At 39.6% G+C, this 27,488-nt stretch overlaps 3 protein-coding genes across 3 annotated transcripts in view; 1 reads left to right on the forward strand and 2 right to left on the reverse strand.

The window, feature by feature from the left end:
* Nucleotides 1-13,038, forward strand: part of LOC105394430 (neprilysin-4) — a 35,526-nt gene extending 22,488 nt beyond the window's left edge. Inside the window, exons 4-17 of the mRNA XM_038112176.2 lie at nt 333-578; nt 6,617-6,816; nt 7,134-7,310; nt 7,714-7,821; nt 8,639-8,783; nt 9,093-9,307; nt 9,606-9,782; nt 10,185-10,288; nt 10,382-10,440; nt 10,541-10,589; nt 10,677-10,744; nt 11,121-11,254; nt 11,695-11,865; nt 12,286-13,038. Coding sequence (XP_037968104.2) covers nt 333-578; nt 6,617-6,816; nt 7,134-7,310; nt 7,714-7,821; nt 8,639-8,783; nt 9,093-9,307; nt 9,606-9,782; nt 10,185-10,288; nt 10,382-10,440; nt 10,541-10,589; nt 10,677-10,744; nt 11,121-11,254; nt 11,695-11,865; nt 12,286-12,462 — 2,030 coding nt within the window. The 3' untranslated portion in view covers nt 12,463-13,038. The remainder of the gene's footprint in view (nt 1-332; nt 579-6,616; nt 6,817-7,133; nt 7,311-7,713; nt 7,822-8,638; nt 8,784-9,092; nt 9,308-9,605; nt 9,783-10,184; nt 10,289-10,381; nt 10,441-10,540; nt 10,590-10,676; nt 10,745-11,120; nt 11,255-11,694; nt 11,866-12,285) is intronic.
* A 299-nt stretch (nt 13,039-13,337) lies between these two features.
* Nucleotides 13,338-20,812, reverse strand: LOC119692242. Its single transcript, XM_048625002.1, has 9 exons — nt 20,718-20,812; nt 19,988-20,176; nt 19,401-19,664; nt 19,223-19,310; nt 18,666-18,830; nt 18,237-18,369; nt 14,904-15,009; nt 13,868-13,974; nt 13,338-13,516 (listed from the first exon to the last, which is right to left on the reverse strand). Exons 1-9 carry the CDS (start codon nt 20,810-20,812, stop codon nt 13,338-13,340), a joined length of 1,326 nt encoding a protein of 441 aa, XP_048480959.1.
* A 3,690-nt stretch (nt 20,813-24,502) lies between these two features.
* Nucleotides 24,503-27,340, reverse strand: LOC105392131 (E3 ubiquitin-protein ligase TM129). Its single transcript, XM_038112011.2, has 5 exons — nt 26,771-27,340; nt 26,219-26,348; nt 25,737-25,991; nt 25,142-25,263; nt 24,503-24,795 (listed from the first exon to the last, which is right to left on the reverse strand). Exons 1-5 carry the CDS (start codon nt 27,193-27,195, stop codon nt 24,633-24,635), a joined length of 1,095 nt encoding a protein of 364 aa, XP_037967939.1. The 5' UTR covers nt 27,196-27,340; the 3' UTR covers nt 24,503-24,632.
* Between the last annotated feature and the right edge of the window lie 148 nt (nt 27,341-27,488).

Consider the following 27,488-nt stretch of genomic DNA (forward strand, 5'->3'; position numbering starts at 1 on the left):
TTTGTGATTTTCTATGTGTAAGATAGCAGGTTCTAGACATTCTATAAGTCTTATTAGCAGTTTCATTATGCAGTTAGGTATTGACTTGAGATTTTATTTGTGAAGTCAGTATTTATTTTCCTTTTAATTAAAATTAGAAAGTATGGCGCAAACAAAAACACATTAAGAAACAATGGTGAAATGAAACAGATATTCGATATGTGTTAGCACCCAATCAAACTAGGCTAAACTAATCTATGGTAACCTCATCGTGTTTGTACTGTGATGGCCTCATCACTGTGTACCCTTTTATACATAACCCCACAAAAACTAACCACACCTCCATCCCACAGCGTCAAGAATCCTCTCCTCTCTCAACCGAGACATGGACCCTTGCCAAGACTTCTACGAGTTTGCGTGCGGGGGCTGGGTGAAGCGCAACCCGGTGCCCGACTGGGCCACGTCGTGGGACCAGCTGGCGCGGCTCAGGGAGGCGCTGGTGTCTGACCTCAGGGAGCTCCTGGAGCAGCCTGATGAGGAGGGGCTTCCGAAGAGCGTGATGAAGGCGAAAGCGCTGTATAGGACTTGCATTGATACTGGTGAGTTGGTTTTTTTTTGTTTTTAGGAGGTGCATGATGTTGCTATGAATATAGTGAGCGTTTATGCTGACGATGGTAGAAGTGGGACACACCATTGGAACAATTGGTGGAATCGTTCAGTGAAACGTACTTGTTTTCTTTTAATGCGTTGTCCTTGAAAGGTTAAGAAGCCCTTGAATATAGATAAGATAAAGATAAAAAGTATTTATTCGGTGTCTAGCACCACACACCAAAAATAATAATAACATAAGTAAGTACACAAAAAATAAAACAAAAAAACGAAATTAAAAGTGAAAACAAACAAACAAAAGAACATTAAGAATAATTAAAAAATAAATAAATTAATAATATATATAATGGTGTGAGTTGTCCAGCACCGAAAAGGCCCGCGCCTCAGCTTACACCGCTACAGATGAGGTGGCATCCACCCACCTGACGCGGCACTGGTTTTCAGTCGCGTCCTAGAGTGACTGTCATTTGACCTACTTTTATAAAAAAAAAAAAAAATATATATATTGTATATAGGTATACGGTTATACGTAAATTTTATACTTAAATACCAATACTGGATAATATAATAACAATCATAAAAACATACACATAATATATAAAGCAAGAATGTATACAATAATATGGTCCTAATGCAGAATAAACTAATAAAAATACTAAATGAGGGTAAATGTGCCTTCGGCGTTTCAGCGGGCGAGCGACACCGGTCACACCGGTCGCCTCGCTTGTTTCAGCGCTCAGAACAGCCCGTGCCGTCGGCTGAACACTACGGTGAAACAGTTTTACAAACACAATAGATACAGTGTGAGTGAAAAAGGAACACAATTAGCACCACACAAGATCTATTTTTCAATAGCAGATAATATTGAAAAATAAAAAAAGGTAAGACAAAGGTTACACAACATATTTAACAAATAACTACCTAATTTACTTTTTTTATAATATAAACGAAATAACTATTTAATTGTATTTGGAGCGTCATTCATTAGGCCTAGGTACATATAAGTAAAAAATAATATTTGTTTCAGGTTAACGTTTCGTGAGAACAAAAGTGTATTCCTGATCATATGTAAAGGATAGACGGTGAAGAGATAGACTAGTGGAAGATAAACGCATAGACTGGCGGACTGATCCCGTGGGATTGAGTGGGAAACTAGTACCCTCCACGTGTCGTGACGAGAATGCCAGTAAGTAAATCACACATACCTATATTGTAAATAAATGTATACAAATATTATGTAACGCACTAAAACGTAAGCAAATAATAAATACATATTTTTTTTTAAAAGTCACAAGTACGCTACTGCTACATGGCTAGGCTCACCAACACGATCTCTGTTTTAAAAGGAGCATTCGCTTTAACTTAGACCTAAATGATGCAACTGATTTCAGGTTACGCAAGCTTGGGTCTAGGCGGTTCCAACAGGAAGTAGCATTAAAGGAGAACGAGGCTTTGAATATGGCGGTCTTGTGCTGAGGTGTGAGGAGCAGGTATGAAGAGGCTCTCGTACGGTACATATTGAAGTCACGGGACCACCTTAGTTTATCATAAAGGTATTCAGGTATGTGTCTATGTACTATGCCAAACAACAAACAAGCAAAATGTAGGTACCGTCGGCTTGCTATTTTTAACAATCCACTGTTATTTATGAAGGGAGTGACGTGTGCCCGGGGGGGGATGTCGTGACAGAATCGAGCGCAAGCATTTTGTACCCGCTGTAGCAGACGTTGTGTTTTCGCATAAAGGCAAGGTCCATATACCGTATCTGCATAATTTAATTTAGACAGTACTAAACTCTCACATAGTTTTATACGCAAATCGGTATTAATGTAAGGTCTAATGCGGTACAGGACTTTTAGTCTATAAAAACAACTTGAAACTAAGCACAGGATATGTTTTTCGAAACGCAGATTGGAATCAAAGCAGATACCGAGATTTCTAGCTTCAGTAACTTGTTCTATAGATTTCCCAGCTACCTTTATATCGGGGTTCATTGCTTTAATACCCTGTATTTGTTTTCTAGAGCCTATAATAAGAAATTTAGACTTTGTTGGATTAAGTAGAAGTGAATTCCTCTTGGACCATTCTACTATCATATTTAAGTCATGATTTATTTTATTGACAACGTCCACGGTGCCATCTGGAGTACACGACAGGTATATTTGCAAATCATCAGCATATATATGAAATTTACAATTTTTTATGCTCTCTACTACGTCAGCAGCGTAAAGTACAAACAATAGGGGTCCAAGGATAGACCCTTGAGGTACACCTCTCGTAACTGGATACGACAAGGAATTGTGGGATTTTCCGTTACTGTTAGTTAACTTTACTATTTGCGACCTTTGATTGAGGTAGTTGTAGAACCATCTTACTGTGTCGGCATCGAACCCGTAATAAGATAGCTTGGCTAGCAGACGTGGAACGCTGATGGTGTCAAACGCACGTGAGAAATCTAGCAAGGTCAGAATGGTACCCTTTCCTCTGTCTTGAGATGCGATGATATTGTCAACTACGTCCAGTAAAGCGGTTGACGTACTACGAAATTTCCTGAAGCCAGATTGAACAGACGGTAGGATGCCATTATTTTCAATGTATTGTGTCATTTGATAACTAACAGTTTTTTCTAGGACTTTTGACAAACAAGCTAAGAGACTTATCGGTCTTAGTTGACCATATGTAGAAGGACAGGTTGTTTTGGGGATAGGTTTAATGAGTGCGATTTTCCATAATTCAGGAAAAGTAAAAGTCGAGATAGAATAATTTATAATGAATGTAATGATGTCAAGAGTACGTGATAAGGTGAGAGAAATCATGTTAATAGCAATACGGTCAATACCTTGTGCGTTGGACTTCAGATTATTAATGATCTTTTGAACGGTTTCTTTGTTTACAGTTTTTAAACGAAATATACTATCACAAAATTTATTGGTTTCAAAATATGCCAATTCTTCAAAATTAATATTCTCCTTACAGGGCAGGTCTAAAAAATGTTTGTTAATTGCATCAGGATCATTAAAATGAGATGGTAAATCAGTATCCTTGTGACTACGAAGTACGGTATTTTTTAGGTTTTTCCAAAGAGTTGCTGAGTTATTGCTATTTTTATTAATGAAGGTTTCGTAATAGGCGCGTTTTTCGTTGTGTAAAGCAGAGTTTACTAGCCTTTTCAAGTCTAAGTAATAATCTTTATGAGAATCTAATTTTGTATTTTTAAACCGATTAAAAGCTTCGTTTCGCAGGAACATCATGTGTTTGATGTTGTCGGTGATCCACGGATAACCGGGATCCCGGATGCATATTTGTTTTTCCGGTGCGTGTAAATCATACAGTTGAAGTATCAGTGAATTAAATAAGTTTACCATTGAGTCTATATTATCCATCCTCGTGACGCTTTCCCAATCCATATTATTTAGGTCATTGTAAAAGTAATCCCATAATATGTCTTTTAATGGTCGAATAATTATAAATCTCGGCGGTGGTTTCGGTTTTTTTATATTAAGACCAACTGTTATGAAAGCATGTTTACCCAGAGCTGGAATATGATCTACAGTTAAGTTGATAATATCGGTATCGGTGCAAACCACGTCTATTAAAGTTTGGCTGCTGGAGGTAAAATGAGTAGGTTGTTGTACCCTTTGAGTTAAGTTAACAACGCTTAGAAAATCTTTAAACAAGGTAGCTTTATTATTTTGAACAAGAAGATTGATATTAAAATCTCCCATTAAAATTAACTGATCATAGCCTGAGAATGAGGTAATTGAGTCGGTTAGCGCATCGAGAAATGTGTCTACCTTTACCCATTCTGGCCTATAGGCGGTACCTACAAGAAGTTTAATTGAGTTGACGGTACAGCTGAGCCACATTTGCTCGACCGTGGGCGAGAAGGGATGTGCCCGTATGCGCGTGTTGATGCCGTGCCTGACGTAGAAGCCCACGCCCCCGCCGCGGTCTCGCAGGGTGCGCGGCCGCGGCACGTGACGCAGCTTGTACCCCGGCACGACCGGGGCGCAGTCATCGCCCCCCTCCCTGAGCCAAGTCTCATTAATGGCCATTATGTCAGCTGAGTACTGTTGCATGGTAGCTATAAACTCATCCTGTCCAGTTGATAGCGATCCTGCGTTGAAAATACCTACTGAAATAGATATAGATAAGAGTGTGTTATTTATTCCGTGGTAGGCGTTTTATCAGACACTTTTGCATTTTTGCCAGCCATTTGCCAGCGTAATGTGACTATTTTAATATTTTAACATGCTAATTACGCTACTGTTGAGGTAAACGCATAATGAAGTTATTAAAAAACGCGTTTATGTCATCGTCACTCTCACCGCCTGTCAACTAAACGACGTAGGTATTCTAGAGTACGGCAACGCTAACTTTGCTACGGGTAAGAAGGCAGCAAAAAAAAATGTTACCCTAATAAACTTTTTGGTGATGGCGATTGTTTCTGTTGCAAAGTTAGCTTCTTCTGACATAGGTTTTCTTTGTTTATTTTACCTCTCGTGATACCTAAAACCCATCTCCTCACTACCTATCTCGTAAAACTTCTTGTTTTATTATACCTACTTAGTGACTTTTTATTACAAATTGGATGCAGCCACCCGAAACACAGTTTACTTTGTTTTAAATGCCCTAACGCAATCTAGATCCTAATAAACCTCCGAGATTACAAAATGATAGCACTAAAAGCAAACGGATGAAGAAACAAGCAAAAAATTTGACATCCCTAATGTTCCGCATCAGGGCACTGTGGCAGCCCATGAATATTTTAATTATTTAAACAATTTGGCCTTTTGTAAAGTAAATTACCGTGAATGTCCGAATCACAATCGGATATCATCATCAGCTAATCATTATCTACCTACTGCTCTTCGTAATCCTATGGTCCTTTATGCCTATGTATGGTCTCCACTCGGTAAAGATGATTCGAAATGGTAGGAGTGAATGGCGAGACCCATGACATAAGATAACGAATGGAAGTATTTAGCGAATAAATACTAACTTCCATGGTTTAACATTAAAGTTATGTGTATCCACATCTCATGCAGAATGAACTTTTTTATGTATTTTGTGTATGGGGCTTAGCAGACCTTGTGCACACCCAACCGTGCTATTTTCGGATAAAAATTGGCACTAATTTGCAATAAAAAATTAAGTGGCTTCATTTTATTGTAGTCGGTAGGTAAAACAGAAGCAGTGAGTTTAATTCGGGTTTAATTTCAGTTAGCTATAAAATAATCATAAATCATTCTTTAAATAATTTAAATGATGATAACACAATAGTTTAATTTCTAACTTTATATTTTATTTTAAGATAATTACTGCCTGAAATAGCAACTTGGCCTATTTAACAGACTCGCACGCATGGCAACTGCTTGCAACCTACGAGAGTTATGTTAGAGTATAATAAGAATAGGATAATAGGCTTGCAGTCAACAACATGCGTGATTGTCGAAAAGGTTAAAAGTTCAGACTACAAGTTAACGAGCTCAGGAGGTATTTTTAGCAGCGATTTGCTAACTACAGTAGCGAGTAAAGATTATGATAATTTGCTACATGGACCCATTTTGAGAACATCGTAATTTAGGTGTAGTCATTTCAGAAGCTACGCCGCATATTATTATAAATAACCTATTGTTAGAAATTGATGTTTCAAAACATCCTAATTTCCTAAGCACTGTTCATGTTCAATTCAATGCCAGTGAGCGTATTTAGGGTTAGTGCACCGACTAATGTGACGATAGCTCCAGCCGTATCAGACGAGAGAAGTAGTTTTGATTAACGACAGATACTTCAATGATCTATCCGGTATTCTTCATTCCCAAAAAAAGGCAAATAAACGCGCGCGGTACCCGTCCCGTTATTTCTAACATGTTAGGTAGTGATCACAGCTATGCAACTCTGCCTTCCCTATAATTACAGGCGTTCTTGCTTATTAAACAATGCTAGCCTGACGTAAGTAGGTACTTCGTTTATCACTAGCTAGCCAGAAGCAGTCTCAACAACCCTATTTCCTAAATATCCACAGACAAGCTAGAAGCAGAAGGCATCAAGCCGATTCAGCGGTTGCTGACCAGCCTGGGGCTCCCCCCGCGGCCGGCGAACGAGTCTATAGGCGCGGCGTGGGAGGCCGTCAGCGGCGCGGCGCGGCGGCGGCTGGGGTTGAGCGTGCTGCTGAGTGTGCAGGTGGCTGAGGATGTGAGGAACACTAGCCGGAACCGGGTCGTTGTGAGTGGATATTTTGGAAGGGGGGATTTATGAAGTGTTATCCCTAAAGTCGATTGTCCAGCGATTAAGTGACGTATCGTTTCATTGGCGGGACAATCGACTGTTGAAGAACCGTTCAGAATCTTTCAATTTAAGTTGTATTTGAGATTAAAAAACAGACTTTAGTTTATTTGGACGTGGAGATGCAACGGTATCAATGCAATGCTTTCAGTAGTTCAGTAGATATAAACTAAACGTCTCGACTTCACAAAATCTGTTTTTAGTTTTCCACCAAGTATTTCTTGCTTTTATAAAGATCAATTTAATCTAAATTTCAGGTGGAGCAAGTCCCGCCCGGCTTCAGCGAGAGGTACCTCCTGCAGCCGAAGCAGTTCGCACACGAATTAGAGCAGTATCACAAGTACATAAGGTCCATGATCGAGATCGCCGACCCCGAGGCGAATGCTACAGACTTCGCTGATAGTATCATTGAGTTCAGCAAGAGCCTTGCTAAGGTGAGATTAATCCACTGTAGGAACTCTATGGTATCTTATTGACTGAAGAGAGTAAGGCGCTTCGCCGCACGAACTGCACATCTATTCAAGTTCATGGTCCGTAGTCCTTATAGTCCATAAGGAATCCAACCAGGGCTTTCTGGGTGTCGGGGCGAATCTATCGTCCCACTTCACTAGGACAAAGAGAAGCAGTTAGAAACAACTCTGTACCTATAAACCTACTCTTATCTACGCTCATTTTGGATGTAATTATTGTCTGGTGTTTTTAATCTACCTATATAAATATGGATCCCAAATTGTTTACAACTTGGGAAAATTTGAAGAAGCCGTGCCGTATCAAGCGTTAACTTCAGTTAGTTAAGTGTTAGGTATACAATAGTTTAAACCTGTATACTATCCTCAGATAATGACCCCGGTGGAGGTGCGCCGCAGCGGCACGCACCTGTTCCACGAGGTGAGCGTCGCGCAGCTCATCGAGGGCTCCAGCGGGGGACCCGCCGAGTGGAAGGACGTTAGTGCACTTTTACACAACTACCTCATTTTGTTAAACTACAACAATCGCGCATACAGCAATTCCGCTGGTGATGACGACAAACGGACCGAATTTAATGACGGGCGACGGACCGACCAAAATTGATATGCTTTGATAAATAGTTATAAATACTTACCATATGTTATCCAGGCTGGCACGGCGGTGTAACATGGGCACCTATGCGTCGACCCAAAGATAAATCCGACAAAATCTTGATGATCACACACACTTTTGGTTTTTAAAATATAAAATTATAGGCACAAAATTTTATCACTGTCATGCGGTAACGATATTTTATCACAAAACCTACATTCACATTACACACAACTTATTCACAAGCACATATTTCGAATTATCAAGGAATTCGATCGCGAAAGCGCAAGAGTGGCTTGAAACCGATCCACCAAGCCAAAGACCGTATTACAACTAAATATCCGCGAGCTGAAACTACCCTATCAAAATTATATTTACTTACAATATTTCAACCTACCCGCATTTATGAACAAAAAATATTTGATCTTGAATCGAAGATGGGCCTTGGGAGTAAGATACCCACCGCCCATTTGAATCACAATTACTTACGTATACCTAATATAAAGAAAGTCGCTTCCCGCGTCTGTCTGTATCTTTGTAATTATGTATGGTTAAATCTTGATGCAGTTTTTTCAATAGATAGAGTGATTGAAGAGGCTAATTTATGTATACTTTTTATTCCGTAATAAAAAAAACCTAAACAACTGCTAAAAACAAACATCCTTCCAAGTCATCCTTCAACCCTCACCCATCTTCTCCGCAGCACGACTGGTCCGGCTACCTACAACAAGTGTTCAAGGATACCAACGTGACGCTCGCGCCCGACACGGACCGTGTCATCGTGATGGACCTGCCATACTTGCAGAAACTGGCTGTGCTGCTGAACAACACTGATGAGTTGAAGATCGGTATGTTACGTAAAATATTTGACTTGAAAACTATTATGGTAAGTTCCAAGGCCTGATTTATCACAGGCATGGCTGACAACACATAAGAACGAGCGGTCGCATACCTACTATGACGCTTGCGCTCGCTTCTCGTTATCTGTCGTCGAAAATTTTGGCACGGATGGTGGCTGGACGCGCCAGCGTGTCGCTGTCACATGCACCTAGCCGTCGACCTATCTGTAGTGCATGCTACATTTGTATTAATATACCTTTGAGAAGCAGTAGCTTAATTTTTACCTCACTTCTCATTGATTTATCATATCTTTCCAGAGCGTTTCCTCTGGTGGAGCGTGTTCTCCACAGTGGCGCCCATGACCCTGTCCTCATTCCGCGACCTCGGGTTCGAGTTCTCGCGCGCGGTGTTCGGCCTGCAACAGCGCACGCCCCGCTGGAAGAGTTGCACTGCCAATGTGAATGCCAACTTTGGCGTCGCGTTGAGCTACTTGTATGTGAGGAGGCACTTCAATCAGACCTCTCGGGAGAAGGTGAGTGATATTTATACATGCATAAATGGCAAATTCCATATTGTACTAATTTAAGATGAAATTTTCAATTTATTAATTTTTAATTTATTAATTTATTTACATGAAATTGGCGCCCAAACTTGGGCCAGCTATTTTGGCGCCCAAACTTGGTTCGGACAACTTTGGCGCCCAAACTTGGGCTTGACAATTTTGGTGCCCAACTCGGGTCAGTTTTGGCGCCCAACTTGGAGTTTTTTGGCGCCCACCGTGGTTCTTTAGCCATCCAAAATTACTATTCAAATTCTTCATTTCTTTACAGGCCATAGAGATGATAGAGGACGTCCGAGAGGCGTTCGCGACGGCGGTGCGGCAGCTGGACTGGATGGACGAGGGCACGCGGCTCAAGACGCTCAACAAGCTCAAAGCGATCCGCAACTTCGTGGGGTTCCCCTCGTGGCTGCTCACGCCTGAGGAACTGGACAAGCATTATAAACATGTAGGTTTGGGTTGGTTCGGTTGTTAGTAGCATAATAATTCATTACTGGTTAACACAGATATTTAAGCACCTGTTTCACAATGTCTGGAAAATAGATAAGTGCCCGTGGGATGAAATAAAAGCTGTCTAAAACATAATAAACAGAGAGTGACGGCATGTTTTTATCTCACAGGTATCAATTTTCCAGACACTGTGAAACAGGCCCTAAGCATAGCCAAATCATTCTTAAGCCGCTTTGCCAACAGGCAGTCTATTATTCGCCATTACTAGGCGCGCGTAACGCTAAGCTATAGCAATCAAACTGTGAACACTCGGCAAGCTAAACAAATTGGTAATGCATTCTTTTAAAAAAATAGGCACTACTGTTGCATAACATTGTGATCTTAATTTATATATTTTCAGGCGGACGTGATAGAAGGCAGTTTGTTCGACACATACCTGAAGCTGTCGTACGCGGCTGTCAAGAAGAGCTTGGAGTCGCTCAGAGAAAAACCTGACCGGAATAGGTAAATAATCCATTATACGTTAACCTACTACCGTTCTATGATTTTGGGTTTTTCAGCATGTTATTATGTTTCAAATATCTCTTTTCATTACAGATGGGTGGCTACAGCGACGACTGTTAATGCTTTTTACTCAGCGACCCTCAATTCAGTCAGTAAGTATACTTTTTATATTGACAATAGAGAATAAAATTGCAAGAACTATTTTGTTTACTCTTATTGATGTATAACTAAAAAAAACTTGTTTTATTTCAGCGTTCCCAGCAGGAATCCTGAAACCTCCATTCTATGGAAACGGAATTGAGTAGGTTTTTTCAAATAATAAATAGGTATAGCTGGATTTCATAATTTTTGCCCATTTACAAATGATTAATGACTATTATGTTTTCAGAGCTATAAACTACGGATCTATTGGTGCCATAATGGGTCATGAAGTAACTCACGGATTTGACGACCAAGGTGAGATATTAATTAACTTAGTTAAGTACGTCTTTTTAAATCAATTTAACTTCTCATTCTGATATGAATTTACGAAGTGTATCACCCTCTAATATGAAGAGTGTCAGGCTACTATTTAGCTTCTTAGTGTGCTGGAAATTCTCAGCGAAGCCGGTTAGGCGTTATCTTTAAAACTTTTGGCTGAACTGTTCACTCTTTCCTAAAATTCATAAGGCAGAAATTCTAATTTGAGAACTGTCCTCACCTTAATTTCTTTAATTAGAATTCAACACTATGAGTGTTCCCGTAAATGTAATTTTTAGCTAGCAAAATGTAGTTTAACACCCTTAAAATTAGAATTTCTGCCTTCATTATCTTATAATTCTCACGCCCCCAGGCCGCCGCTACGACGAGGAGGGCAACCTGAAGCAGTGGTGGTCGGCGGCGACCCTCGAGCACTACCACGGCAAGGTGCAGTGCATCATCGACCAGTACAACCAGTACCACATGGCGCAGCTGCCCAACTATACTGTGAGTTTATTGTACCTTTATGGGCATTTACCTTGAATCCTAATTGAACGTTTTGTTGAACAAGTTCTTTGACAGAGAGTGACAAACAACAACAGTTCAATAGCTAATTAATGCGATCCGGCGGTGCGCTTAACGCAGCAAATGCATTTATTCTGATCGAATTTTGCTCTAACATGTTTAATAATTTAGGAATGGCAGCGCAAAAGCCGCACACGTACGGTCAGCTGCATAAGTAGCTATACACTTTTGTACCTTGTCAAACTACCTACATAACCAACTGTTAATGTTTAAATAGGCAATCTGTGAGTTTGACAAGGTACAAATGTGTACAGCTACTTATGCAGCTGACTGTACATACCTTTATATTGTATTGTACGTAATCCTACAAAACAAGCCTATTCTTTCAATAGCCCTATCACTAACCCACCACCCCACCCCAGGTCCACGGCTTCAACACGCAAGGAGAGAACATCGCCGACAACGGCGGCCTCCGCGCGGCGCTGCGGGCTTACAACCTGTTCACCAAGAGACATGGAGACGCGGGCAGAGTCACCCTGCCAGGGTTGCCGCAGTATGAGCCCAAACAACTGTTCTATTTGGGATTCGCTCAGGTCAGTCTTGTTATTTAAACTTGAACTTGGCGTAACATCAAGGACGCCCTGCAGTGGGTTGACATAGGCTGAAGATTAAGATGTGTTTTTTAAGTGTGACAGCACCTTCTCAAGCTATAGGTAAGTAGTGTCAATATCAATAATGAAAGACTTCGGCACTCCACGCCTACCACTGTGCCACCTGTTCAACAAGAGACACGGCGACTGAGATTCTCTCATATTAGTCTACAACCTACGTCATCCATCTTTCATCAGTCTGGTATCTGACGCTAATCTTACAATCTATAGTCTAGTGTTTGTCACTGACATGCTATTAAGAAGCCAACAATCTACCTAGGTACTATAGATAGCGAAGGAAAGGAATTACATAGAAAGGAATTGTAAAGCACTTTTTCACTAAAACTATATCTCTTTCCTCAGATATGGTGCGGCAACACAACAGTAGGCGCCTTAAAATCCAAGCTAGTCGAAGGCGTCCACAGCCCCAACAAAGTCCGAGTCATAGGCACTCTGAGCAACTCTAAGGACTTCGCCGATGCGTGGAAGTGTCCCTCAGGGTCGCCCATGAACCCCGAACATAAGTGCATACTGTGGTGATACTAGCGATAGATACGGCTAGTTGAAGCGAGACTGAGATTATAAATACGAAATTATTGGGCTGATTTTGAAACTGCAGAAGGTCTGGGCAGGGGGTTAGAGTTTGTCTCTTCAGGGTGCTAATTTATCAGTGATTGAACAGATATTATTGTATAGTTATGTAGTTATTACTATGTATTTGAGGTAAACTAAAGCAATTAATTAGCTCAGACTGTAATGTAATCGCGTTGTGGCCTAACTTTCAAAATCATCTATAGCTCTAAAAAGGTAAATATAATTTTGTAGGTAATTAGTTATTAAGTTTAGAAAGTGTACTTAAATTATGATTTGTGACGTCATCTTCAGTCCCCGCGTAGGTTTAAGTGAACCAAAGACAATTTTACACCAGTTACCAACGTGACCAGTACGTATATTAGAATAAGATATTTAAGAAATATGTACAAGTGTATTTTTGTATATTTTTTTATATAAAAAGTGGTGCCGTGTTACCATGAACAAGTTAGGTTAAGTTAAGATAACATGCTTACAAAACGATTGTGGATGTGAATCTGTGATAAACTGACGTGAAATCATAAATTTTAGTTTTATTTGAAACCCTTTTCCTTAAACAAGGAATAAAATATTAAAAGAAGAGGAAATTTTCGTTTAAAATATATACTTAATCAAAATAAGTACATAGGTATTACCGTAAGATGGCAGCACTAATACCTAACTTTATCCAATCAGTAAATCATCTAAAATGTACAGAATGCTACAGAATCATCACAGCAAATATTCACCAAACTGAAGTTAGTTTACCACATACAAAACACTTCCTTCATAAAACATTGAAGTAGGTACTTAACAAATATTTACCATTGCAACACCGGCATTTTCTACCCAATTTCAAACGGATGTTGTCTGCTATCCACCCGCCTGACGGGAGCTGAGGTCACTCTCATCTCCATACCCTTGCGTATGGCTGCAGGCGTCTTCACTGCGAGGAAGTAGACTAGCTCCAGAGCACTGAACAGCCCCACGCCGAGGAACATGTTGAATACTCCACCGAGGGACGCTGGAATGAGAAAGAATCTCCTGTTATCTACATCGTCATCAGCTCGTAAGCGTCCGCTGCTCGACATAATATAGGGCCGTTATTTCAGCTTAGACATTTCAAGAGCAAGTACCTATTTTGCATCCAATAATACTTACTCCACTGATTTCTTTCAGCCAACAACACATAAATGATTGGATTCAACATACGACACGAAAATACTAAATTCGTCTCATTTCGTGGTAATTTTTCGTGAACCCCAGTATTTGTGATATTGCTGTAAATCTCATTTTCCAGTGGGAAAACTTATATAACTAGTTTGGCGTTGCTAATATAAAATTTAGTGCCTTGAGAATAGACAACAATACTCACAGAGCAGAGTGAGCCAGGACTCGGTGGGCGTCCTCGCGAACACGTGCGAGCCCGCGCGGCGCACGCGCAGCTCCACCGCGATGTACCCAGAGCCACTAGTGTTGATGCTGGAATTGGAGGAGGGGATTCTTTGGAGTTATCTAGCTAGACCAGGGAGGCCACTACCAAAATAGAACGAACGAACAAGAGCTGTCACGCAATCGGTACAATTAATACAACTCGATAGGGTCGAAGCTTCGTAGCAACAAAACTGCTGCGCTAATCATAACTTTATCCTGTTGTATTAACCGTACCGATTGCGTAACAATTCTTGTTCGTTCGTTATTCGTCGATTTAGAAAGTGACTGCCCCCAGGAGCCACGGGATGGCATTATTATTGATGTAGATGAAGGTTACTGAATGGAGACTCTCTTTAAGATGGAGATGTGATTGGTGGGACATCAATTAAACGAGTTTATTATGTGTTTAGAATACCTACCGCGGAAGCTAGAGCCTTAGCATGCTGCGAATACCACCTAAAAAGATCTTTTTACTCGGCAAAAAATAATGTTTAACACACATGGCTTCGAAACGGATAGATCGATGAGAATACGGGTATAATATAAATTTCATTTACATAGTATCTCTCTCTCTCTCTCTCTCTCTCGCTCTCTCTCTCAGCCTTCTGTAGTCCACTGTTGGACATAGGCCTCTCTTAACGATCGCCACCCCAAACGGTCACCCGCCATCTGCATCCAGCGGCTTCCCGCTACCTTCCGCAGATCATCAGACCAACGGGTTGGGGGGCGACCGACACGCCGTTTGCCGACACGGGGTCTCCACTCCAGAACCTTTGTACTCCAGCGGTCGTCGGCTCTGCGGGCTACGTGGCCAGCCCATTGCCACTTCAGCGTGCTAATCCATTTGGCTATGTCGGTAACTTTAGTTCTCCTGCGGATTTCTTCATTACGAATCCATACATAGTATAGTATGAGTTATTTTTGTCTGACATTAAATCTAATAATGCTTGATCGATGATCAGATAAACAATGCTTACTAGAAAGGGTCATAGGTGAACTGCAGCGCGTCCAGGCGGCTCTGCTTCAGCGACATGGCGGTGGTGATGGTCTTACATGAGCGGATGCAGTGGCTGCAGGCGCCCACTGAAATATTATACACGAATTGTTTGTAGTAAACATGGTGGAGATCATAGATGGAACTGCAGGGATAGTTGAGGTAACCTAGTACCTACAACTAAAGGGACAGCTTTTTTGAGATACCAAGATGATTCTACAGGCTATTAAGGGTCTGCAATAGGGAATCGAGGGTTGGCATTGTCATAGAATTATGTAGTAAATGATGCTCTACAGCCTTGAAAAAAATCACACAGGTAGTTGAAGAGTCTAGCTAGGTGCTGAATCATTCGAATTTAAGTAAATGATTATGGATAACTGTAAATTAATTTCAGAATATCAAGAAAAACCAGTCAATCACACTCCCGTATTGTAACAACTGTGTCGTAATTATTAAGAATTTTCATATGATTTTTATCATATTATAAAGTTAAAGGCTTGGACTAGGCGCTAAATACCTTGTTTTTTAATAAACACACACTTATTTTGTGTAAATTAATCCCAAACTTGAGCAATTTTTTTCCCTCAAATCTTCATACAAATATCTATGGCGGCTTTCTGTGTTATAAAATCATAAACACAAGTGACGTTTGACTCAGTTGGCCGCTGGCCTCCAAAGAAGGGTCACGTCGGTTTAGGCAGCACTGACAGCTCGCGATCTTATCGTGTACAGATACAAAATCACTGCACATTGGTTGTCATTGCACTTTTTCAACTTTTATGACACCAACATAATTTGATTTGAAATTGAGGAAGCATAATTCTTCCAGTATATTCAATACATTAAATTAAATTAGATAGTGTGCAATATTCTCGTGATATTACAGTCTCGTAAAGGTCTGATGAGGAGCAGGAATATAGCGAATGGATCTAAGTGATGACAATACGCACGAACATTAGGTTAGGGATCAAAAATACAGTCTCTTGGTGCTGGTTGAGGTATGGTCTCGTGAGGATCTGATGAGGGCAGTAACACGGTGGTGGCTCAATTTTATTTCAAAGATGTTAATAGCTAAAAGCATCGAGTTTGGGCTATTAAGTATGTTTTTCAGAGAGAGAGAAAGAGATTTTGTTTTTCCTCTGGATGTGTTAGGTTTACTGGGTTTACTAAGTTCATTCTGTTAATGGCATCAAGATGTTATGTGTTCATAAGTAATAATTATTTATTAACAAAATGCTGTTGATTCTCCACGAAAATGTAAAAATAAAAATAAAATAAATAAAAATAAATTCGTAACGTAAAATTGTCAATGACGGAATTTCTTCTATAGACAGTAGCCACAAAAAAAACAAACGATAGATGGCGTGATTTGAAGATAAAGATACATTTTTTCGACACATAGACAGCAACAACAAAAAAATACAGATTTAAAGAAAAGAAACACATACTTATACAAAACAACAAAGAAAAAAAAAGGATACACATCAAAATGACTGGAAAAAATATAAGCCCCAATTTACTTGTGTGGGACAGGGAGTACCATAATATTTTTTTTGGAGTACTCCCCATCTATGCGAAATATAAGCTTGATATCTTTACCCGTTTCTGAGAAAAAGGGCGGTGACAGACAGTCAGTCAGACAGACGGACAACAAAGAGATCCTATAACGGTTGCTTTTTTTCTTTTGACGTTCGAAACCCTAAAATTAAGTAAAAATATTATGCTGCCAAAAAATGTACTTACAGGTATTGAAAAAGCGGTATATAAACAAATTATACCAGCAGAGGGTTCACCATTTAGCTGAATGTTACTTAGAAAACGGCCTTGAGTGGCGGTCAAGTTGGTCCCCGCCTGCGATACTTTCCATTAACATTGGGACTCGTTTTCATGTTTTTAGCGTACAGTCAGGTTTTTAGTTTTTTATAATTGTATTTTTTTATTTGTAACTTTTTAGTTGTTTTTATTTTATGAAATTTTACGTCGGTAGGTAGTTCATGATCATTTTTTATTTCAATAATTTTGGTGTTGTTATTTAAATACCTTCAATATGCATATTTTTGTAATGTGAAAATCAAGTCCTTTCATTTGATACCTTACACGGCAAAGTTGAATTATTATTTTTTCGATCATCACGTTATGTCCTCAAGAGGGCGCTATGTACATTTTAATGGAACGTCACATAGCCTATAGCCATCGCGCCATCAATACGCTTCTAACAATACCTCATACATCAAAATCTATCAAGCCGTTTAGGCTACAGGAGGGAACAAAGAAACAGACAAACATACATATATACATACATACAATCAAAAAACATTACCCTCCTCCTTCGGCAGTCGGGTAAAAAGGAGTAAGACAGGGGGTCATTCTGAACTTTTGCTCTACGAGTTTTGGAAATTAACAAAAAAAACCTTTTTCATAGAAACTTTGTTGGACATGTGACTTTTTACCATGGAAAACGAATATTTTTTTTCGCGAATTTGCAAATCTCGTAGAGCAAAAGTTGTTCAGAATGACCCCTTGAGTCATCCCCTTTTGGCTTAGTATAGCCCTTTTGCGACACTATGTATTTACTTTGCTTTGTCGTCGGGGTTCAGTTGGCTGGAGGATGCCCGAAACTTATTATCTACACTTTAATACTTTTAGTTACCTTTCTACAAGTAAATACCACATTTGTTTGAGAAAGCTAATCGGGTTCCGAGTATAGAGTAAAGTGGCACCCCTATTAATTTCTACTCTTTCCTGGTGCCTACCAGTGTAAGTAAGAATTATACTTACTTACCCTAAAATCACCCAAAATGTACTTGAACATAATTGTCAATAAAGTTGGCGAGTAAAAGTTTATCGACCCACTGTGCAAACTTACATGTGTGCGTGTCACTGCCTGTGCTGTGTGAAGAGCATTGAAAACCCAAAATTGGCGGGGCACGTCACCCTGTACGGGCCCTTAATTCAATAAAATGTAGGTATTTCTATGTCAAATTATATGAATAAGCTCATTACTTTCGTCGACGAGCCTAAAATTATGTTTTACAGAATCACATTGTGGCGGACACCTCGCCACACAATCAATAGTTGGCGCTCGGAACGCAACACACAGTACAAGTATGGAAACGAAGCAAATCTCAATGAAAACCTACATCGCGGTATCAATGTTTCTCAGCGACACTGCAGTAACCGCCAATACCTCCACCATCTCCATAATACATAATAGGTACATAGCTGATCTTATCTTAGAATTACAGTTTCAATAATTCCTAAGTTAGCTGAAAACAAAGTAGATCCCTTTTCAAAAGCTATCCTTAAATGCACTTACCACGTTTAAAAGTCCTCAAACAGGCCAGCTGCACCATCAAGCACGGAGGCAGTTTATCTCCACGGGGTAGACTGGAGTCTTCTAACGTGACTAGAGGGTCAGTGCACCCGCAGGCCTGCTCTCTACATGCTTTCTGTAGACAAATGGTGACTGTTAACATTCACACATTAAATAATAATATAAAGGTAAGGCCAATGAGGCGGCTCAAGATAAGGAAGCGTGGTGAATTATATTATTATTGTCTGTAGCACCAATCTCCTTGGGAGTAACAGGAGAAGAAAAAAAGGTCTCTCAAGTCGGCATTCGCACGCGACAAATTCTGTCATTATGTAGGATGTAAGTATGTATGTATATTTGCAATTTTGCAATTAACTGGTGTTTGTCTGAACCGATTGTTACTTAAGTAGGCATTTACAAAACCCTACTCACCATACAGCCGCTCCTGGAATACCCATCCCCCTCCACACAGGAGGGGTCGATGACCTGGTCCCCGTGGCCCCGGACGGAGTGGAACTTCAGCGCCGCCTCGTAGAGGAAGCCAGAGTCTAGCGAGCTGACGGGAACCCAGGCGGAGCCGGGGGACTGCGCTATCAGCTGAAGTGGGCAAAGGTTGAGAGTTGATCAAGATTGTAGAGCGTTCTTATTCTTATGCCTAGTTTCATCAATTAGGTATACGCCATCTCCATATTAAATGCTTACTGAATTTATGCTGAATTCTTGTTAAAAGTCTACAACTAATCCCTTGTTATAATCTAACAGAGTATGGTGAAAATAGGCTTTAGCCACGTTTAATCAAAATAGGTTAATTAATTGTGTACTGGTTTGTAAAAATGGTTGGGGTTTCCCACGGGTTTCCTATACCTTTGGAATGAAAAGTCATATTTAAACCGGCAGTACCTAATCCTGCTGGATTTCGGATGCGATATATGATCTATTTCGGTACATACAACTTATTAGTCGTTGGAGGTACAGCTATAGGTACTTACATCAAACCCGTGACATCCCAACTCGGAAGAACAGTTCAAAACCAACTCTAGCTGTTTAATTGTACTTTTGGAATTTGATTGATCATTTCTGAAACAGTAACAAGAGTAATTACTTAGAGATATCAGCCCAACACAGAATAAAGTCAAACGTATGATTACTTATTAATTTTATAGTCACCTAACAGGCCTTACTATACAGCAAACGCCAAACATCGTAACCTCCCTTTTAACCACCCCCTCACAAGGTACTTCCACACTATCGAGGCGACATCGCTTCACCACGCCTTCACAAGATGGCGTCACTCGCAATAGCGCCGACTGTAGCGTCAAGTTGTTGTCTTTGAACAGCTGTTCCAGATGTGACAGGTCTGTCTCTGGCGCTGGGAGGCCGCGGAGGATGCGGTCTAGGGCTGATATGGATTGTTGGCTTCTGTTGTAGCTTCTGAAATATTAATTTTCTCCATAATATAAGTAGGTATACCTAAAGTGGGTCAAAGAAGTAATTAAATTAGTTAGAATGTCATCAATATCAGCTATAGAACAATGGCAACGCGGACCTGTCTTTTCGTCATCCTAAATGACACCAACTAAATAATCATCCACTGCTAGAAATGCCAACCACACTATCCATGGCATTCGCTCATCCCACCACTACAGTTTAAGCTCGTCGGTCCAGGGTCCTGGCGGATGTCCCTCGCTACGTTTTCCCTTTTATGGTCTCAGGATATGAGGGATGATCAAAACTATAGTATACTCATTACTCACAAGCTATCCACGACCGCCTCAGCCACATCATTGGCCGGCACACAGACGCCCACGTCGGGCATGGCGCCGGTGTAGTCTGTGGTCTGTAACGACAGCACCGTGGGAACCTGCGTGAACCGCCACCACAGAACCGCGCAGAGCACCCCTGCGCAACACGCGCTTGATGCACAGACTAGCAGCCAGAGCAGGCTGGAAAGTGAAGGGGGGAATGTAGACATAAATACAGTGTGTTGCAAAAAGGGTATACTACCTCAAAATTCTTGAAAAAAAAGGCATTTTCCATAGTAAAAAGTCACGTGACCAACATAGTTTCTATGAAAAATTCAAAAAAAAATCGCGATTTTTGAAATTCTGATTTCATTTTCGGGCTTAGATATACCATGCTGCACATGTCGGTTTCGGCTTAGTGTACCCTTTTTGCAACACCCTGTATAGTTAGGTATGGTAAGTGAATTAAAGAGGGCATCCTTCATTAAGTTTGTCTGTTCATGCTTTACAAAGCCTCGTCATCATCAGCAATGACCAATGGTGGTCCGCTGCTGGACAATTGGACATGACTTTAAGGACACCCACAACTCTCTAATGATGACCTTTCATATACAACTAGGTACTCAACGAAGAAAGCCGTTGAGCCAGGAGTAACCATGTCATTCGTTTGGATGACACACGACGCCTATCTTTCCGGTCTTAACACAAATGTATACTATGTAATTATAATAGTCTCACTTACCGATCGCCCTTACACGGGGCATTTAAATACTTGAACCCGTGAAGAGTGGTCTTCGATAGAAAGCCAGTTAGGGCGGCCAGCGCAGCCCTCTTCATTCCTTCACGATTTCTCCTCAGAAAACTCGATAAATAACACCAAAATTACCGAAACATTCATTTTGTGCATCATTTTAAAACACTATAACACGACTGAAAGGGTTGCAGTCTGGACTGCAAATGAACAATTTACGAGGTGACAATCTGATAACATCGCGGTAGTTAACATTGAATTGTCCCCTAGGAATCATTAGCAGGCTATACGAGCCATGTTATTGTAGGTTAATTGGAAATCGGTCATTAATGTTGGACAGGGGACAATGTATGTTGAACGAATCATACCCTACATATGTAAGTACATAAATAAGTGCATATCGTGATGGCTCCCACGCGGCCACCATTCATTAATTTCATTCAGTTGCAACCCTACCTCTATGTACCTACCCATGTAGGTATGTAGAAACTAGAAAGTATAATACAAAACCTTATGATTGAAAGCGGTCATGGTCATAAGTTCCATGTTGATTAACCCTCTTTCAACTACCATACATGATTAATGCAAATAATTTACGGTGACTACCATACTTCTCGATTGTATTATAAAATTACAGAAATTTGCATCAATAAATAAAAGAGTGAGAGATAATTATGTTCCTCGTTAAAGAGTGTTATCGGATATTTAAATCCAAATCGAATTATGAAGAGCTTAGTTTTCATGAGAATCCTTACTTGCATTTATTACATCTATGTCTTTTCCACCACCATACATCTTCTCTGCCAGGCATGCAATCGTTTGATACCTCCAAATGGCTTGATAAAAACTAGTTATCACTGTGATCGATTTTTAGAAACACGAATCGAACCTATAATTATCAGTGATTGTCGGTAGGTAGTGTGACCTTGACGCAAACGGTAGCTAACTCATATTTTATTTACTTATTTAAAAATAATTTTAATTATGAGATAAAGGTCATAGAATATAGCTTATATTTGATAGCATGGCGCAACAATATCTTTGTCAATAGAGTAGAAGAGTTGCTCTATATTATATTCACTTTTTTCTATTTATATGTACTGAGTTTTGATTAAAATGCACTCATTTTACACATAATAGCTTTTATTGTACACCACTTATTATTCCATAGACACATAACTACTCACTAGTAATTAATAATCATATCTTATAATATGGAAAAGTACATTTGGCTATCTTAGTTTAAAACTTTGGAAAATAAATAATAACATTTTGGTAAAATATGAGATAGACGCAATTAAATCATGTTTAAATTTGTTGTTAGTTTCAATACAATGTTATAGCAGAAAATAATAAAGGATATAAAAAGACAAAAAAAAACTTAATATAAAATATTACATAAACATCAATAATAATCTACTTCTACTTTACATCAATAAATATTGTGTTCTAATTTGAAGGCAAAAAGTCAGAAAGTTGTATGCGAATATGCAAATTTCCAACATATCAGGCTAAAATATTTTATAGGAGATTTTTCACTGTTATACCATGCTAGTCCCAACTTAAAATAATTAAATGCACGCACCGAAACTTTAAAAGTTTTTATAATAATAATCAAAAGGTATACATATACATAGTAATATAAAGTCGCATCAGCGGAAAAAATATAACTTATATTTTTTGACTTCAGATCAGAACATTTAACATGTTTAAAGACACCAATATGCTTTAAAATATGTATCTATTACATAGCTACATACATCCAGGATTAAATAGACAATTATTATGATATAATAAATGTTTCTATCTACTTAAAATCTACAAATTAAGATCCATTTCATGAATCTACGAATAAAAAAGTCAATTAGCAACGTGAAAAATTGCACATTTTAGTATATAAATAGGATTCATATAATAAGGTAATATATTAGATTACTTAAAAGTAGGTACTTAGTAAGGGTTGGTATACTTTTTACCAAAAATAGAACCCTATTTTCGAATAGGGACAGTAAAATTGATACACAGCTAGTATAAAATAGATAATGAAATACGCAGAGCCTTCTTTTATTATTTATCTACATTTTTTGGTTCAAAACTATGCAAGTAAAAAAAACGATTATGAAAAAAGATTAGCTACCTTTCCTGTAAGTATTAAGTTTGTCAGTCGGTCATTGATTCAGTCAGGAATGGAGTCATTTTGCCAACTCTGCATCAAATGGCGGAGTGGCCATAAGTCTCAAAATAACAACTTATTGATTACAGATATTCTATGCAAAGCCTGTGATAGTTGGCTTGTACAGATACCTGCACTTGACTAGTTTCATTTCAGTATCTTTATTAATAATAACTTAAATAAAACGGCCGAAGCGTTACTAAATCTTGAATAATACGGAACTAAATGTAACATAGAATCATTATAATGTTATTATGCAATTGAGATATGTAGTAATATGTACCAAGGAAGTAGTTAGCATATAATATTCTAACATTCAATTAAACACCAAGTATGTATTATAATCGCTACACGTGTAAACACCGAATTAAAGTAGAACACATACTAAAACTTTAACCAGATATACGATAAATGGCAACATTAATTTATTAGATGAGCTTCCGAATTACCGTAAAATTTTCCGGCTATCGCTTCAAATCTAGTACTAGACTAAAGTGCTAGTGTTTTATCTACAGGTAGAATCCTTTACCAAGTATCCTTGTAGAAATAAATAAAACCCATTCGTTCAGTAATCACATTCGCAAGAAATTGCAGCTGAAAACGATAGCAATTGCAGGAAAATTTTACTGCACGAATGGCCCATCAGAATAACCAGTAAATACTAACATCAAACACCAAAGATTATTATGATTATAAATGCAAACCCATACATAAAGGGCATATTAACACTTGAAGGGTTAAACTAGCTTGACAAAAAACGAACGAACGAGAGTTGTCAAGCAATCGGTACGTTTAATCCGCGATAAGAGTGGTATTGAGTGACCCCCACTGAACCGTCGGTAGGTACCTACATACGTAAGTTAATAATAATAATATGTCACATATGGATTAAATTAACTCAAACAGCTACTGATGAATTTTGTGTTTATGCCCTTAAAATCGTACCACCGTACCGTATTGTAAAATTTAAAAAGGAATGTAAGTTTTAATTTCATCAGACTGTCTCCATCATTCAAGATGTCTCCACCTGTCCCCACTACATTCGCTCCAATAAGAAGTAATGTCATAATCATAAAGCTCAAACAGCACTCTTTTAAGGCCTTCATTCTCAAGTCCACAACTAACGCAAAAACTTTCCTTAAGATTAACATAATCTTTACAATGCCATCTGAACACACATCCATCTCTAATATCCCCCTCAATATAATTAAACTTAAAACGAACTAACATATTGTCAATCATGTAAAATAACATCGCAAAGAGACAAAATATCATAAATAAGGGTGCGATTCCAGTAGGCAAACTGCTCATTCATTACTAGGCTGTAAATTGCGTAGAATGAGCTCAAAACTACTGTATAATAAACTTATCATCTTCTTCCTCAGTCAACGACAAACGTTTCGCCCACTGAAAACACAACCTTGCGCTGGCACCACAATTATTTGTTATTGGATGTTTGCTGTATTTGACAAGTACCAAAAAAGGCAAATTCGGCAATAACTTTGGCGAATCTACCGAGCACAAATGGTAGTTTTGGCAAACACGCAAATATGAATAGCCAATTAGGTGCCAGTGCCAGCATAACACAAATAAACTTAAACTTTCTCAAACTCAATAACTTCCCCTTTGACTACCCCAAACTTAAAACAAAACACTCGCAAAAAACCCCAACTCACCCTAAACCCCAAACGTCCACACTACGGGTCCACAACCACTACGAACGCACGCCGCACTCAGGAGGCGCGCGCGCGGGCCGGACACACGTCGCGGACACAGAACACGGCGCGGCAGACCGGGCACGAGCAGCGGCCCTCCAGCCACGCCGCCGGCGCAGAGCCCGCGCCGCCCGCGCGCGCCGCCCACCAGCGGGCTATGCACAGGCAGCACCAGAGCACCCTGGGGAGGGTGAGATTAGTTATTACCATAGATAGGATGTGGTAAGATTCTAACGCACTCGCAAGCATCAAACTAGATGTTTAGAAACTCAAAACGGAGACTCTGAATAAACAAAATCGTGACTGAGGTCACCTTAAAAGAGCCATCTTTAAACCAGTGCTGAGGTCTAAGTGGTTTCATTGTATATCAGCACATCCTGAGATGATGCCTTTTTGGTGCTCTAAACAACAACCTGTTGTGTTATTGTTTGTTTTGAAATGTATTATTTTTTGTTTCTTTTTGTTGTTGCTGTCTGTGTTTACAAAAAATGTTTCTTGTCTTTATCTTTAAAATGATGTCAAATTACCTGCAGTTGCACTGCTGGCACTGCGGCTGCCCCTCCAGCACGGGCACGGTGTTGGCGTCGCAGCGCTTGCTCAGCTTCACGTCTGCTGGGGACTGCATGCAGCCGATGCACAGCTCCAGCTCCTGAGGTAACAGAGATGTGGTTTAACCCTCAATACTTCATTGGTTCAACGCGAAGCTCAAGACCACCAGTTGCGATGGAGAGTCACTGCTGTGAACGCCCTCTGGACACTTCATTGGTTGAAGGACGAAAATCAATGGAATTAAGTTCAAATCAATGTTGGATCCATCCTATAAGAGTGAAGCATGTGAAAATAGTAAAATTCTTATTGTCTGCCACAATAAGTGTCATGGCAACAGTCAGCTACCTTATAACTGTTCAGCTAGCTAACCCCCACCTTGGGGACAAACATGCTAACAGAAAGGGATACATAAAATTTAATTCCTTGCAATCAATTGTATCAATATCAATAATTATCAAGATTCGTAAGGCACAAAGTTGTTGTCCAAAAACAACATTCTCTAATACAAGAAGTCGTTTAATGATAAGATAAGTGTAAAATATGTCAAATTAAAAGTGAAAAAAAAAACCTTACCTGATCAACATAATAAATCGGGTTCTCATCCACATGTTGCTTGAAGACCATCACAAATCTCTCGATGAGCGTGGGCTGCAGGGTCAGGTGATCCGGGACCCGGACCGGGTGCAGGAGCCGCGGCTGTAAGTCCCGGAGGGCGGCCGCGCTGATGCGGAATGAGAACTGCTTGAGGTCCGGCCTGTTTGGGATGACCTCGATGGTAATGAATTGGATCTCATCCTCGCCGGCTGGAGTCAGGTTGTGGCTGTCGGTCTGTTGAGGAATTGAGGGTTTGGTAAAGTTTCACAACTTTGGTTAAGGTCTGATCATTAATAATGACTCACAGATTGAATCTATCTAGAACTCATTTATATTCTTTGATTATGTTTCAAATTCGCCTTAAATCTTTTTTTAATATTTCGTCCTATTTTCTAATGACCACTTTACTTTTAACCTTTATCCAGTAACTACTAACATTGTACATCAAATGTGGTACTTACAGAAGTAGCGACCAAGGTGCAGTCGCTCTGCTTGATGGCGTGGATGCTGTACAGACACACCTTGATGATCCAGGTCTCGGTGGTCACCAGCTTGCTGTTGGTACCGAGGTGCACTGTCACCTTGTCTACACTACAATACAAGAATTACATTGTTAGCTTCTAAGCTAGCTGCTAAGGCAGTATGGCACTAGCTCGAAATAAGACGGGATTGGACTACTCTACTGGTAGATTATCTACACTTTAATTCTGTTAAGAAGGTTTGTTGTTGAGAAAGGCCACACACGGAATTTACACATAATATCTAGATGTTACTAACAGATATTCAAGGGTGTAAACTAAATCTCAAATTCAAGTGTAATTAAATTTGAAAGGAATGCAACATAATACCCTTATATTATACACATAATAATATAGCCAGTTTCAATAACCCACAAGAGTTCAACAGGAACTAACAAAGGTTTTACATAAAATAGATTCATAAGTAAGCCCTTAATGAGTCAAGAACAACAAGATCATAGCAAAAGAAACTCTCACTTCAAAGGTAAAACTCACTTTCTGAACTCAATGTTGAGATTGGCAGCAACAATCCTCCAGTCACCTCCTTCAGGGACAAATGGCTTCAGCATCTTCACAATAGGGTTGTCCTGCTTCTCCTTCTCCCACCAGGTCATCAGTTTCAGAGACATCAGGAGAGGAATGATGGCGGCCAAGTATGTGCAAGCCATCATCCATGGGTTGGTCACTCCGCCTACCCACAGGAAGAAAATATAGCCCAGAGGCAGTGCCGAATGTAGGAACAGAGTCAGAGTGATCCTCTTCATGTGGTATCCGACGAAGTTGACATTCTCGGAGCCCAGCCAGTTCTCGAACATCAGCGGGATGGTGAACCCGGCCGACACGAACTCCGTGGGCGGATAGATGACGCAAATGCAGAATAAAATGTAAAACAGAGTTATTAGCACGTCCATTGTGTACATTATATGTTTTCCCCGGCAAGAATCATTTAATTTGTTTGTTGAACCACGGTTTTTGTTTATATTTTTGGAAAATTTATGGAGATCGGATAATTTTATGAAAAACACAGAGTAAGCCGAAATGGCGACTTGACAGTTTAAATATTGACATTTATTTAGAATCACAGACTACACTTATTAGAGGTGGGTCATATCAAGGACTTTGTATTATAACAGGACTGAGTACTGCCAAAATTTTAATTATTTAAACACATCGTAAGCTGTTGTAATAAGATTCAATTTGGCAATCAACGTTT

Source organism: Plutella xylostella, chromosome 13 (assembly GCF_932276165.1).
Source record: "Plutella xylostella chromosome 13, ilPluXylo3.1, whole genome shotgun sequence".
NCBI classification, from domain to species: domain Eukaryota; kingdom Metazoa; phylum Arthropoda; class Insecta; order Lepidoptera; family Plutellidae; genus Plutella; species Plutella xylostella.

Excerpts from the sequence above, each read along its gene's own strand:
- LOC119692242 (XM_048625002.1), bottom strand. The coding sequence starts at position 20,812 with ATGAAGAGGGCTGCGCTGGCCGCCCTAACTGGCTTTCTATCGAAGACC. Across the intron at positions 19,311-19,400 it reads TGTATAGTAAGGCCTGTTAG|AAATGATCAATCAAATTCCA; the intron begins GTGACTATAAAA and ends TTACTGTTTCAG. Across the intron at positions 13,517-13,867 it reads GTCCTGGCTCACTCTGCTCT|CGTCCCTCGGTGGAGTATTC; the intron begins GTGAGTATTGTT and ends TTCTCATTCCAG.
- LOC105392131 (XM_038112011.2), bottom strand. The coding sequence starts at position 27,195 with ATGTACACAATGGACGTGCTAATAACTCTGTTTTACATTTTATTCTGC. Across the intron at positions 25,264-25,736 it reads CGATTTATTATGTTGATCAG|GAGCTGGAGCTGTGCATCGG; the intron begins GTAAGGTTTTTT and ends CTGTTACCTCAG. Across the intron at positions 24,796-25,141 it reads TGCCAGCAGTGCAACTGCAG|GGTGCTCTGGTGCTGCCTGT; the intron begins GTAATTTGACAT and ends CACCCTCCCCAG.